Source organism: Oncorhynchus gorbuscha, linkage group LG09 (assembly GCF_021184085.1).
Source record: "Oncorhynchus gorbuscha isolate QuinsamMale2020 ecotype Even-year linkage group LG09, OgorEven_v1.0, whole genome shotgun sequence".
Taxonomy (NCBI): domain Eukaryota; kingdom Metazoa; phylum Chordata; class Actinopteri; order Salmoniformes; family Salmonidae; genus Oncorhynchus; species Oncorhynchus gorbuscha.
In genome coordinates, this window is record NC_060181.1 from 42,232,166 (window position 1) to 42,247,314 (window position 15,149).

The following is a 15,149-nucleotide window of genomic DNA, read 5'->3' on the forward strand; positions in this document are numbered from 1 at the left end:
TCGTAGTGTCCCAAATCCTAATGAGTTAATCGTTACATGATTCATTTAAATTGGGTAACAATTAAACATAGTTGATTAGATAAATAACAGTCATCGGATGAATGAAAGTAAAGTAACGACATGCTCCTACACATTTCCACTTCACCATACCAACACTTCAGTTGACCGGGGCAGCTCTAGCAGGGCAGAAATTTGACAAACTCACTTTGTCATGTTGAAAGTCACTGAGCTCTTCATTAAGGCCTTCCTAATGTCAATGTTGGTCTATGGGGATTGCATGGCTGTGTGCTAGATGTTATACACCTGTCAGCAACGGGTGTGGCTGACATAACCAAATCCACTCATTTGAAGGGGTGTCCACATACACTGTATATACAAAAGTATCGGTCTGTTCTAGTCTTCCATCTATTGGTCTTCTCTCTTTCTCCTTCAAATGTCTCGTCTTTTTCCTCTCTTCTAATTGAAAATCCTCTCTGGCTCCATATGGAGACCTTACCTCCAACATCTTCCCTTTGTCCACATATCTGTCCATTCGGTCAACTATTAGTCTTCTATATTTTTTTTTACTCTCAGTATTCTTTATTTTCCCTTCTTTCTCTCCTCCTCTGGAATGACGGAAATCCTATCCGTCTCAATATGTCTACCCACTAAAATCTCCATTAAAATCTTCAGCCCGTTTCACTTTCTCTGGAATGTTATCTGGCTCAACATGCACAGTATGTCTTCACACTAAAATCTCCTCTTTATCCATGCAGTCCGGTTATCCATCCATCTTTATCTTCTCTCTCTCTCTGTAGCCTCTCTTTTCTCTCTCGTCCTGTGGAATCCGGTATTTGGCTCAATATGTGGCCCGTCTTCACACTCAAATCTTCCCATCTATCCCATCCGGTTACATGTCAACTCTCGTTTCCCATCTCTTTCCCTCAATCTCTTTTCCTTGTGGAATCTGGTGTATCCATCCGGCTCAGGTCGTTGAGGCAGATGCAGCTGAGCCTCCTAAACATCTGTTTTCCGCATTCTGCCGCATCCCTCCCGTCCTGATGAGTTAACCTCTAACTCCCCAAAACATGTTCTTCTCATCGCAGCTTTAATATTCAGCTGGGCATTTGGGCTCTGGGCAGGGCAGTGTGGAGTGGAAAGGGGATGGCTGCTGCAGACATGCAAGTGAAGCCTACCTTTTCGTTATCCTTTTTTTTCCCCCTGGTGTTTTGAGTAGTAACTTTGTGGTATGGGCAGCTAAGATGGTAAATGTTTGATTGTCCACTTCACTGTTTGCTCAGTGCTCCCAAATTTAAATGAGTCTTTTCATTGTTTTCGTTGCTATATTTTCATCCAGCTCCTGGGCTACATTTGGACATTCGTAGTTACTCTGCATTCAATGTATAAACGCAACATGCAACAATTTCAACAATTTTGCAGTTCATATAAGGAAAATCAGTCAATTTAAATAAATTCCTTAGGCCCTAATTTATGGATTTGACATGACTGGGCAGGGGCGCAGCCATGGGTGGGCCTGGGAGGGAATAGGCCCAGCCAATCAGAATTAGTTTTTCCTCACAAAAAGGCTTTATTAAAGACAAAAATACTCCTCAGTGGACGCATGACTCAACCTTTGCCTCCCGAGCCCGTTGAGGAGTTGTCTCATTGCTGCACGATCAAAATTGTGGAGAAAAGTGGGTTAAAAAATACTCAGTTTCATCAGCTGTTCGGATGGCTGGTCTCAGACGATACCGCAGGTGAATAATCCTGATGTGGAGGTCCTGGGATGGTGTGGTCTGCAGTTGTGAGACGGTTGGGCGTACTGCCGAATTCTTAAAAATGACGTAATTTAAAAAAAAAACATTTTAGTTTAACTAGGCAAGTCAGTTAAGAACAAATTCGTATTTACAATGACGGCCTACCCCGGCCAAACCCGGGCGATGCTGGGTCAATTGTGTGCCGCCCTATGGGACTCCCAATCACGGCTGGATGTGATACAGCCTGGATTTGAATCAGGGACTGTAGTGAAGCCTCTAGTACTGAGATGCAGTGCCTTAGATCACTGTGCAACTCTGGAGCAGCGGCCTTATGGTAGAGAAATTAACATTACATTCTCTGGCAACAGCTCTGGTGGACATTCCTGCGGTCAGCATGCCAATTGCACGCTCCCTCAACTTGGGAGACATCTGTGGCATTGTAATGTGTGACAAAATTGAAAACCTGTCAGGTGGATGGATTATCTTGGCAATGGAGAAATGCTCACTAACAGGGATGAAAATGGAAAACTTCTGAGATCTTTTGTTTCAGCTCATGAAACATGGGACCGACACATTACATTTTAAGTTTATATTTTTGTTCCGTAGAGTTTGAGCCGGAGTTATTGTTTGGATGTGCCTGTTTGCTCTCCTTTCGGTGTTGGTATGCTTCATAGCGATATGGTCAGCTAGAATGCTGATATTGATGCTTATGGAGGGTTTGTGTACTTGCAGTGGATACACAATTTGTTTGGTATCTGCCTGAGTTGAGGTAAGCTCAGCGCTCACGGCCCATGTTTTACAGTAGTAGTTACCTTTAGCGGCAGCGAGGGAGCTAGTGCTCTTAAAAATAACCAATACTCATCCATGACATCTGTGACCTTGCTCCATTATGATTCAGCACACTCAAGACAGACAAGAACGCACACAGGCGCGCACACACCATGACTGGGTAGCTAATAAAAGCTGCAACACTGCCAAATAATGCATGTTGCGGTTTATCTAAAACTATTTTCAACAGTCAAAGAGAGACTATTACTACTTCAGGTAAATTACAGTACAGAGTACTGAGAGTATTGTGCACAATATGTAGCTTGTGTCTTCACACTATTTTTCCATTTCTTTTTTTCTCTTCGTAGAATCTGTTCTCTCTCTCTTTTGGCCCATTTCTCTCCCCCTGGAATCCCTATTGAGGTTACCTTTTTTTTCTGTGCACTCTAAAGCCCAGCCTACTGTACATTTACATCGCTAAAGCCCCAGTGGGCAGCTCACCTTGTTAACCTCCAGGATCTCCCCCCTCTCTTCTGTTTCCGGGTGGGCCTGGCTGGCCGAGCGTTCATTGTGTCTGGAGCTGCCGTCCTCCTCCACATACGGGATGAGTTGCTGTGTGGGGGGAGGGTATATCAAAATATACAATGTCCACCGGTGTTCAGTGAGGGGGATGTTAAATTGATAGTAGTTTGGTACGTTGGCTTGGGAAATACATTTATTGTCTCTTGTCTGTGGCTCCGTTGCAAAAGAGATTACCATTTCAAATGGGTCTCGCCTGGTTATATAAAGGATAAATAAAACATGAACAAATAAATAAGGTTCATTGGCTTGTCTCTCAAACAAAATAAATAAATAGGGATTGTGTGTAGAACACCAAAACACTCTAATCTACAAACCGTTCCATACCACCACCGACATTTCTGAATTAGGACTTCTCCACAGTCCATACCCAAGCTCTTAATTCATTTATAAGCACTCTCTGTGCTTGACGTTGTCTGGCTGACACTATACTGACTGTTGTGATGAAAACCCTCTCAGAATGCTGAGGTCTTTCCCTTCCTCCCTCCCTCCTTTTCGCTCTGCCTGGCTGTTCCTCCAGTTTTAAATCACACTGACACCTGCTGGTCTGCAGGATAACGAGCAGTGCCGTATGGAACACATGGTTATTTATTGCACTGCATCAAGAGCAACGGGCTTATCTTAAATAGTACCATTATACTAGCGTTACACTATCGTCTACTGGGTTCCTATTATCATACATGGCTGTGTGATGTGAGATTGCTTAAACGGTTATGTAGGAACGAGGTAATGATTTCAGAAAAGCATAAGATTAGGTACAAGGGGAATAACGATTACCGGCCAACCAAAAGCCTTACCAGGTGTGAAAACACAGCGAAGTCCAAAACAAATCTGAGGCTGAGTGCTATTCTACATTCTGAAAAGCCTAGTAGTTGATTGCATTTCATTGCAGTCAGTGACCTGAAGTTTAGCAACTGGCAGAGGCCAAGAGTAGACAGTGATTGATGCAGGCTGTGACCAAAGCATTACTGCAGGGCTGAACGGGGCTGGATAGGGCCAAAAGACAGACAGAGACAAAAGCAGGGAGAGAGAATCAAATGAGAAACACGAGACAGCTATGGCAGTTCTCTAGTCAGTCAGAGACCGATGCCAAACCCAAAGCTGTCTGATTCGTATAAGAGAGAAGACAGAAGACATGCTGGATATTATATTAGGCCAGCTCTGTAATTGTTAGGGCTGTAGAATCAGAGAGGAAAAAACGTCTACTTCCAGCTATAAGCCAAACGCATTTTGAATTTAAAGGTAAGAGCTGTTTTTGGCAGTCGGAAGGGGGAAAATGTGCGGGGTTAGAGAGAAAAGGCGAGGGCGAGAGAGAAAGCTTGTGTGTGTGTGTGTCTCTGTGACTGTGTGTGTGTGTGAGTCATAACCCGTCTCTCTCCGCCACACTAGGATGGATGTGGTTTGCCTGTTGACAGAGAAGAATGGGGGTAATTAAGTTATCCAGGTTGCCTTACTTAGAAAGGGGGAACGAAATAGGGAGAAGAAAGGAGAGAAATGCCGTGGAGGATAAGTAAATTAAATGACATGGCCGCTCACAGTGCAGGAAATGCCAAAGAACGACAAGAGCTCAGTTGATTGCCTGGCTTGGGGAGAAAACAGAAAACCGCTGACGTGGGCAGCCTTCGCCAGCTGTTCATTACCAGGCCCGCTGCTAATTAGGAACGTGATGAGGTCATGCTGGCCGAGTCATTGATTCCACTTCCTGTTTGGGGAAAGCCCAGTCAGCCAATAGCACGACTGTCAGGACTGTGGCCGGCCAATAGCAGGCTTGTCAGCCACTTGAGTTTTAGGGGATGATAAATAGCGGTGTGTGGAGGGCCAACATCAACTTCCTCTAACCAACATGGTATGGTGAGGTACTGGTTGGTCAGCACAATAAGTCATTTTCATAGCTTCTGGGAATATGTAAACATTTTAAATGAAGTGGTACAACTGGGGAGTGTAAATGGACAGTGAGGTTTATATAAAAAGTGTAACTTTTCAGAGGGAGAGAAATACAGCACGCCGGTATGCCATATGGGAAATTCCACCTTCACGGAATTATGCTGAGACGCATATTTTTCACATGAAAATGTATGCCAAAGAAAAACCATTGACTTCAAAGTTTAACAAACCATACAACTCTATTCACAAGGACCACTTTGAATAATTTACTAAATAAAACATTTACTGTAAAAACTGTGCAGATGCAAAGTTTAGAAACAAAATTGTATCTGCACAGATCTTCCTATAAATGTGTTTTTGTTCAAAATAGTTTTTGTTTGATATACATTTGAGTGAAAAATCTGAGTCTCACCGTAATTCCGTTACCATGGAATTGCCCATGTATAAAACAAACAAATGTAATGTACAGTACCAGTCAAACATTTGCCCCCGGTGATGCGTTGTGCAGACCACACCACATTCTGGAGAGCCCTGCGGTTGTGGGTGGTTGCTGTACCAGGCAGTGATACAGCCCTAGAGGATGCTCTCAATTGTGCATATGTAAAGGTTTGTGAGGGTTTTAGGTGACAAGACAAATTTCTTCAGCCTGCAGAGTAGGTGAACGGATGATCTCTGCATGTGTGGTTCCCACCATGAAGCATGGAGGAGGAGTTGTGGTGGTGCTTTCTGGTGACACTGTCGCTGATTTAGAATTCAAGCACACTTAACCAGCATGGCTACCACAGCATTCTGCAGCGATACACCATCCCATCTGGTTTGCAGTTAGTCCCACTATCATTTGTTTTTCAACAGGACAATGACCCAACACACCTCCAGGCAGTGTAAGGGCTATTTGACCAAGAAGAAGAATGGAGTGCTGCATCAAATGACCTGGCCTCCACAATCCCCCGAACTCAACCCAAATGAGATGGTTTGGGATGAGTTGGACTGCAGAGTGAAGGAAAAGCACCCAATAAGTGTTCAGCATATATGAGAACTCTTTCAAGACTGTTGGAAAAGCTTTCCAGGTGAAGCTGGTTGAGAGAATGCCAAGCGTGTACAAAGCTGTCATCAAGGCAAAGGGTGGCTACTTTTTTTTCTTTTTGAATTTTACCCCCTTTTCTCCCCAATTTTGTGGTATCCAATTGTTAGTAGCTACTATCTTGTCTCATCGCTACAACTCCCGTATGGGCTCGGGAAAGTTCGAAAGCCATGCGTCCTCCGAAACACAACCCAACCAAGCCGCACTGATTCTTAACACAGCGCGCATCCAACCCGGAAGCCAGCCGCGCCAATGTGTCGGAGGAAACACTGTGCACCTAGCGACCTGGTTAGCGCGCACTGCGCCCGGCTCGCCACCGGAGTCGCTAGTGCGCGATGAGACAAGGTTATCCCTACCGGCCAAACCCTCCCTAACCCGGACGACGCTAGGCCAATTGTGCGTCGCCCCACAGACCTCCCGGTCGCGGCCGGCTGCGACAGAGCCTTGGCTCGAACCCAGAGTCTCTGGTGGCACAGCTAGCACTGCGATGCAGTGCCCTAGACCACTGCAAAAGGGTGGCTACTGTAAAGAATCTAAAATACATTTAGATTTGTTTAACATTTTTTGGGGTTACTGCATGAGGAGGTGTTATTTCATAGTTTTGATGTCTTCACTATTATTCCACAATGTTTTCAAAAATGAAGTAAAAACCCTTGAATGAGTAGCTGTATCCAAACTTGAGTGGTAATGTACATGTTTAATGCAAAATGCCTCTATCAGATGTAAGAATAGCCTCATTAAACGTGTGCATACAGTCCGTTCTAAAACATTGGTTTAAAACCAATTGGCTCCAAACCAATAGGAGAAAAGACTGCAACAATAAAACTACAAATAAAAACAATGGAATCGCCCAGCATGAGGTCTGAAACAACAACTGCCCCAGTACCTCAGTAAAATAAAGTGGTGGGTGGGTGTCCATAACAGCCACTAAGGAGGCCCTAGGGACAAACACAGAGAGAAATGTAATTGAATGTGGAGCTGAGCCAAGGGTCTGTGTCCCAAATGGATACAAATTCCTTGTACAGCGCACTACTTTTGACCAGAGCCTTGTCAAAAGTAGTGCACTATATAGGGAATAGGGTGTGCTGAGGTAGACCGGGACAGAGTGGGAGAGGCACCAAGTAAATGATGTCCAGTTCAAACTAGTTAGATATTGATTGTGATCGACAGAGTGGTCCTGGGACAGTGGTCACTCACCTCTGGGGTTACGGGGTCCAGACCGGTGCAGTTTTCATTGCATTTGTCATAGACGAGGCGCAGCTTGCGGAAGAGTACAGAGAGCATACGCAGGTGCTCCTGCAGTTTGCCCAGCCTGTCCTGGTGGGTGCTGGGGTGGTACGTCACTCCATTTGGCAGCTGGGGGAGAAGACATAGGAAGGAATGTTTTTCTATTTTAGTAATGTAATAACATTTTAATAATTGCTACGGGCCAATACAAGGCCTCCTATTTACTCCTTGACTAGTACCTTCTTGCCTACTGGTAATCAGCGTGTGATTACTCAAATGTTTATGGTGGTAACTGAAGTGTAGAAGTTTTGTAAAATAATGACTTTTTTTGTAGACCAAATAAATAAATAAAAGGAATTTTACTGTGCTGTTACATGGCATTCCACCAGGAGAAGTTACATATGATATGTGTATAACTTAAAACTGCTTCATACTTTTTAACCTGAGCTTTATGCTAACTAACTTTAGCTTTAGGCACTTTTAACTGATCATTTCAACTGAGGTTTAATGCTAACTAGCTGTAGGTGCTTTTAACCGATCGTAATCATCCTGTGCAGCCTGAAATGATTCCCTGCATGAGGGTAGGTGAGGTGAATACCTGTATACATGCCTACTAGAGTGATCTTTTTTCACACAGTCTGTGATCTGTGAAACAAGTCACAACAGTGCTGTTTGTGCATTCTGTGGCGAGGAAGCGCAGCTTGTGTTGTGGTGGTAATGCATTCTTCTTATTTTGTCTTTGACTTTCTCGTCGTTGTTTTAATGAGCTGCAGAAGGATCTTCTTTGAGACACAGAGAGAGAGAGACAATGTCTGACAATGTCCCAAATGGCACCCTATTCCTTATATAGTGCACTACTTTTGACCAGGGTCCTAGTATGGGCCCTGGTCAAAAGTAGTGAACTATATAGGGAATAATGTGCCATTTAGGACAGAGACAACCTGTCCTGAACTCATCTCCAGGGCACCGTCTGATCTTTCCAATGTGTCAACAGAAGGACGAGAAGAGGTATAAACAGATGGTGACTGTCTAATGATAAAATGGAGACCTTTTCATACCCAATTATATCACCCATGTTTTAAAACTAGTGTGAAACAGGATTGGGACATTTATTTGTATTTAACTCGGCAAGTTAGTTAAGAACAAATTCTGATTTACAATGACTGCCTACCTCGGCCAAACCCTAACGACGCTTGGCCAATTGTGCGCCGCCCTATGGGATCACAGCCGGTTGTGATACAGCCTGGAATCGAACCAGGGTCTGTAGTGACGCAGACCACTGCGCCACTCGGGAGACATGCCTTTCTAGGGCAATAATAAAAGCTGGCTTAGTTGGCCTAGCTTTCTGCTCGTAGGCCCATATCCATCCATTTTCATCATAAAACAGAGGGACAATACATGTCGTGGGGGACAATCAATGTTGTGCTCTCAGTTTATGTAATGCTGTCGGTTTGAGGTCAAATAAGGCTGAATGCTTTGCGTGTAATAAAGGTGGTTGACAGACCAGCACCATCCATAATCAAAGGCAACCCATGAACTTCATTCAGCTTTTACACCGCCCCAATACAAAAAGTCACAAACACTCACCTGCATGTTCCTCAACAGCTGGAAGATCTCCATGGTGCGTAAGACAATATCCTGCACCGTCTCCTGGCCGATGCGACAGAGCGACGCCGTGTTGACATCACGGGCAGCCTGAGCCTGCTGCCCAGCGAACGCCACCATGGGAGGGGTGGTCATGTGGACAGCAGAGGACCTGTAGGTGCAGTGATGGGTCAGCTTATTCTACACTGGCACACCTTGGCATGCCTGGTCGTATGATATTGGAAGGATGGAAAAGGGAAGGGTTGGGGAGAGAGACAGGGAAAAAGAAACAGACTGGTTAATTTCTTGATGTTACATTCTCAATGATGAGTTGATGAATTAATGAATATATAAATAAATAAACTATTGTTGCCAGACAAATTTCCTTATGGGACAATAATTAATTCATTTATCCAAAAATAATTGCAAGCTATTTATCTCCAAGCTTCCTCTTAACCCTTTAGTCCATCAGCCCGTTCCATACTCAAAGGGAAAAAAAGTGGCAGTATAGAGTGAAATAATGTGCTAAACAAAATTGATTTTATTTTTATGTATGGAACTAAACTAGAAATATTTTGCATCTCGATCTCTTTGATTTTTCCTTATGTTTTTTTTGTGTGTAAGTTAATGGTTTGTGTGTGATCACCTGCTGAAACCCTAGAACTTACCTATCTACAGTGCCTTTGGAAAATAGTCAGACCCCTTGACATTTTCCATATTTTGGTAGGTTACAGCCTTACTCTAAAATTGATTAAATGTGTTTTATTTCCTCATCGATCTACACACAATACCCAATAATGACAAAGAAAAACAGGATTTTAGACATTTTTGGAAAAAACTGAAATATCACATTTACATAATTTTTCAGACCCTTTACTCAGTACTTTGAGGCACTTTCGGCAGCGATTGCAGCCTGGAGTCTTCTTGGGTGACGCTACAAGCTTGCCACACCTGTATTTGGAGAGTTTCTCCCATTCTTCTCTGCAGATCCTCTCAAGCTCTGACAGGTTGGATGAGGAGTGGTGCTGCACAGCTATTTTAGGGTCTCTCCCGAGATGTTCGACTGGGTTCAAGCTGGGTCACTCAAGGACATTGAGACTTGTCCCAAAGCCACTCCTGCATTTTCTTGGCTGTGTGCTTAGGGTCATTGTCCTGTTGGAAGGTGAACCTTCGCCCTAGTCTGAGGTCCTGAGCGCTCTGGAGCAGGTTTTCATCAAGGATCTCTCTGTACTTTGCTCTGTTCATCTTTGGCTCAATCCTGACAAGTATCCCAGTCCCTGCCACTCAAAAACATCCCCACAGCATGATGCTGCCACCACCACTATGCTTCACCGCAGGGATGTTGCTAGGTTTCCTCCAGAAGTGACACTTGGCAATCAGCCTAAAGAGTTCAATCTTGGTTTCATCATGGTCTGAGAGACTTAAGGTGGCTTTTGGCAAACTAGAAGCGGGCTGTCATTCCATCTGGTCACTTTACCATAAAGGCCTGATTGGTGAAGTGCTGCAGAGATGGTTGTCCTTCTGGAAGGTTCTCCCATCTCCACAGAGGAACTCTCGAGCTCTGTCAGAGTGACCAAGGCCATTCTCCCGATTTGCTCAGGCGGCCAGCTCTAAGAATTGTCTTGGTGGTACCAAACTTCTTTCATTGAAGAATGGAGCCCACTGTGGTTATTTATTTTACCTTTATTTAACTAGGCAAGTCAGTTAAGAACAAATTCTTATTTTCAATTATGGCCTACCAGAAGGTAAAATACTTCCTGGAGGGACAGGGGCTGCGATTAAAAAATAAAATACAAATATAGGACAAAATACACACGACACTACACTACACTAATCTTGGGAACCTTCAATGCTGCAGATATTTTTTGGTACCCTTCCCTAGATCTGTGTCTTGACGCAATCTTGTCTCTGCGCTCTACGGACAATTCCTTCTACCTCGGGCTTGGTTTTGGCCCTGGCATACACTGTCAATTGTGGGACCTATATAGACAGGTGTGTGCCTTTCCAAATCATGTCCAATCAGTTGAATTTACCACAGGTGGACTCCAATCAAGTTGTAGAAACATCAAGGAAGAACAATGGAAACAGGATGCACCTGAGCATAGAAAAGAGTCTAAATACTTTTATCTTTTCTACATTTTCACTTTGTCATTATGGGGTAGTGTGTAGATTGCTGAGGATTTTAATTGTTTTAACCCATTTTTAATAAGGTTTTAACATAACAAAATGTGAAAAAAGTGAAGGGGTCTGAATACTTTCCCAAAGGTACTGTATATCTATTTATTTCTTATCTTAACTAAGGTAAAAGAAACACAGGAGCGGTCATTAAAATTATTTATTTTTATTGAAATTTAGGCAGGCAACAGTTTTCCCAGGCCTCCACCCTGAAGGTTCACTGAAGATCTCACCTTACTCAGGTAGCTGTGAAACCTCTTCCAGCCTGAGAACTTTGTCAGTCTAAGCCTTGCAGCCCTCGGGCTTTGAGGCAGCCTCTTTGACACTCAAGTTCATTCCTCAGGGGGAGGCCCCAGTTCCTGTCTGTGTTTCTCGTCTTTGCTACTTCCCATGTTGCTGAAGGTAGGGCGCAACAACTTTTCTTCTGACATGGGGAAAATAGCAAAGGGCCAGTAGACTCTACTATCAGAGTACGGATCAGCCTCCTCCTTTCCAGGTGCAAACATGGGTAGGGGTAGAAGAGACCCATCACTTTTTTTTTCTAGTGACCATTGGTCTATGGCATAGTCTACAAGCTGAAGCTCTAGTGAACTGTAAGTCATGATGATGAGATGAATAATAACAATCAAGGTGCAGCTACTGCAGAAGGTGCAACTGAAGTTGAATGACACGTTCTGGTTTTTAAAACCAAATCTCCATTTAAAAAAAATAATAATAATAACCACGGCTCAAACACTAACGTTTCGTCTTTTTAGAAATGGCTACGCTCTCCGTATAGTGACCGGGGAAACGGCTCGAGTCGCACTAAAGGGAATATAACGTTGCAGATAAAGTTCGGAAAGACATCATTTCATGTGCACAACATCTAAAGCCCCGGATCACTATACCGAGAGCTTTGCCATTTCTAAAAGGACGTATTTCGGTGTTTTTGGGAGAAAAAAAAACAATATAAAAAGGCTCCACCATTCAATAACATAGCAATTCACATGCACTAGAATAGCCTGGCAAATTAGCTGTATACAGTACATTTCTGGAAGGCATGGACACTTACAGTGTAAACGGACAGCTCTATGCATTGTATCTGCAACGTTGCACCCCAACTTCACACGCCACAGTTGACGTAATAACGGTTTATTTAGCTAGATGGCTAACGTTGCTGGTTACAGACAGCAAGCTGTTAGAAAACGAGACGATAGTTATTTCAAATAGCTTTAACATGCATTTGTCCTCTTGCTATACAAAACAAAAAATTGACTTTGGCGCTTTTCATATTGTCCAACTGACTAAAAACGCAATACGTAAACTTACCTGTGCTAGCTAGTTTTAATGTATATTTTTTTGTTGACATATGTGTCAAGTTCCTTTTCTTCGGGATATCGAAAGTGTCAAACATCGCGAGACCTTACATTGAGTATCTTAACCGTAAAGCATGAAATATGAGCGTTTATTAAAGCTTTACTCTTTGGTTGCTAGCAACATTACTCATACCCATTGGTTCTTGAACACTGTCACTTATACATGCCTAATGAGCTTAGTTTAACTGTCGTACCCTATCGTACCCCATCATAACCCGAAATATAATACGCTTGTTATACTCCAATGTTTGTAAACAAACACTGTATAGCCTCAAAACATGGTTAAAACTGTACTTTTGAGATCATGGATGGTCAGTCCTTGCAAACAGAGCTCTAAAATACAAGGCCCATATCCATCAGCTTTCTATCAAAACACATGTGAGGTGACACTTTGTTATTGTTTCAATTAAGGATTCCAGCTTTAAAATGTGGATTATTGTTGCTGCCATTGATTGCACTGAAATATATTGATGACTATGAAAAAACACCAACTCTAATACAAAAAAAATGCATTAGCATTATCTTACAGCAGATACGGTATGTATATCAAATATATGTGTTTAATACCCCACTAATGATGTTACTGTAGAGCAGAGCTGCACTGCAAGTTCACCTGTATAAAAGCGACACCTGGTGGTCATTCTGCGATCAACACTGCCCTGTGTAATTTATCTTTCAACCTTCTGGTCTATTTAAACTTTTTGGTGAAGTGACTTACTGTATTTGTATACGATTTAGCTGGGATCATCCCTAACGTGTCATGTGTCATCATAATCTTCCTCTTTGTATTAAAAAAACACCATTCAAACTTGTGTGAGCCCCTAATCCTATGTTATTAATGGAAGAATGGACAAAAACTATAATTCTCTGCTAGGTTTCCATTCATAGCTCACAAAGCAATCTGTTAAAAGTTATCTTTATTTAAATTAAAGTATCAAACACAAGATGTGCCTGAAATAGATACTTACTCATCCTGTGCGCCCTCCCGTGCTAAATTGCTGCTCTGAGTGACAAGGAGAATAAGAGAGTGTTTTATTGAAAAAATGAAAGGCTTCTTCAGGCTTGAGTGAAGCTGAAGTTTGAAAATAATGCCTGTTACTTAATTTCCATTATTCCTTCAAATGTGGGGTTATACGGCTACGGGATGGATTTAAATGTCAATTTATCTAGTGAGGGAGGCTGAGTTGGGTAATTGTAAACCTTGAGACAGGTTTTATTTTCTTCTCTCTAAAGCTCTCTGTGTAAGCTACTGAAACAGAAACGGGCACAGAAACGCCATGTCAGTTCACTTGGCTGCTGACAACTTCTTAATTTGCGAAAAAGAGTGCCGTTTAGTTCACCGCGATGAATGAGTTCAAATCTGGCTCGTCACAGGTTGTTAGATCCTAATTTCCTAGGTTATAATTTGTTTCCCAAATATGAATATTGAATAACTGAGGCTTGGTGTGACACGTGGCTCTATTTTGAGGCATTTGCACAAAATATGTAGACACAATTCTGGTTCTGTTGTGTCGTGCCTGTAGTGTTTAAGTATTTTATAACAAACTTATGAATATTCAAAGTCCATAAAGATGAAGACAAATTTCGCATCTGATACAGAATCTATACTTAACATATGTTTCTAATGACCATACCTTACCTTAACACCCTCAAGCACAGACAGAGATAAAGCACATAGTTGATAGTGTTCTCAAATACTGTTCAATTACCATGAATTATACAAACATTGAATAAATAGGCAACTATATTTAAGAAGAGAGATTTGCTCTATGACACATATTCTAACCACTTAGAAACTTCTTAAATATAAGTTAGGCTGACATTGATGACCTTGGTGTGATTTCAGGGTGTACAGTACAGTATTGGACCATATCACCTACACCAAACCAGCAGAGAGCCTCAACAATGGCCAGATTGAAGGCCCCAGAGTGTTGGAAGGGAAAACGCCCAGTGAGAGGAGAGAAAACGTGAACCATATAATGACTGCTGAGGGATATCAGGCTAAATCGGATTATCTATCATACTCAGCCGTCTTGTGCTTTAATTAAAAACACTCTGATCTTGTTTCTCCAGGGTTAGGTTCAGGAGGGGCACCGTGCACAATAGTCTGCTCTCCCACTTCAACCAGGACAGTGTCTCACGTTGAAGAGGATTAAAAGAGAGAATGGACCAAGCTACAGACAAGGAGAGAGATAATATAGGAGTAGGGCTAAATTGCACGGTTCTGTGCCCCTCTGCCTCATGTGGAATCCTGTGTGAATTTCAGCCCAACAGTGGCTGCCAGAGCAGCAGTTGGATAAAGGGCTTAACTTTCTCTGTGTGTTTGTCTCTGTGTGTGTGTGAGCTGAGTAGAGTGGGGTGCAAAGAGTGTGTGTGTGTGAGAGAGAGAGAGTAATGTAGAGCAGACAAAAGCAGGGTGCAAAGAGGATGGGGTGCACAGGAGATGGGATACTGCCAGGGGTCAGCTGATTTCAGGGAAATACAATCCATCAATCAGATGTTAAACACACACACGCTGCTCTAATCTGCCGAGTCATGCTCACACAGCCCACAGAGTGGAGTGCAAATGCAGAGGTTAAAATCTTGATCCACTCACACATTCTAGAGAGCTTGTGATAGCCTTGCTGAAATGGTTTGCTACAACAAAACAAGTTAGCTGTGAAATCATTATTATACAAAATAACTTAGCCTTAAAAAAACAACAAAGACCTCAAAAACAAAATGCATACTTAATCACTGACTCTCCCTTCCTTAATTGAC

General features: G+C 42.7%; 1 protein-coding gene and 1 long non-coding RNA gene across 6 annotated transcripts in view; one reads left to right on the plus strand and one right to left on the minus strand.

The window, feature by feature from the left end:
• The window catches only part of LOC124043640 (mediator of RNA polymerase II transcription subunit 30-like), a 34,597-nt gene extending 22,180 nt beyond the window's left edge, over positions 1-12,417 (minus strand). For 2 of the 4 annotated variants that reach the window (XM_046362433.1, XM_046362436.1), the window contains exons 1-5: positions 12,343-12,416; positions 12,086-12,208; positions 8,863-9,084; positions 7,246-7,404; positions 3,006-3,116 (exon numbers count right to left, since the gene is read on the minus strand). In XM_046362433.1, the coding sequence (XP_046218389.1) occupies positions 3,006-3,116; positions 7,246-7,404; positions 8,863-9,015 (423 nt within the window). In that variant the 5' untranslated portion in view covers positions 9,016-9,084; positions 12,086-12,208; positions 12,343-12,416. Of the gene's footprint in view, positions 1-3,005; positions 3,117-7,245; positions 7,405-8,862; positions 9,085-12,085; positions 12,209-12,342 lie in introns of all 4 variants that reach the window. The other 2 variants (XM_046362435.1, XM_046362434.1) reach the window with 2 other exon arrangements.
• LOC124043641 lies at positions 11,012-14,632 on the plus strand. 2 transcript variants are annotated; one of them, XR_006840357.1, is made up of 3 exons: positions 11,012-11,124; positions 11,215-11,276; positions 14,463-14,632. It is a non-coding gene; the product is annotated as an uncharacterized LOC124043641 (long non-coding RNA). The 2 variants fall into 2 exon arrangements; XR_006840358.1 differs by lacking the exon at positions 14,463-14,632 and adding an exon at positions 14,236-14,438.
• The last annotated feature ends 517 nt before the right edge of the window (positions 14,633-15,149 follow it).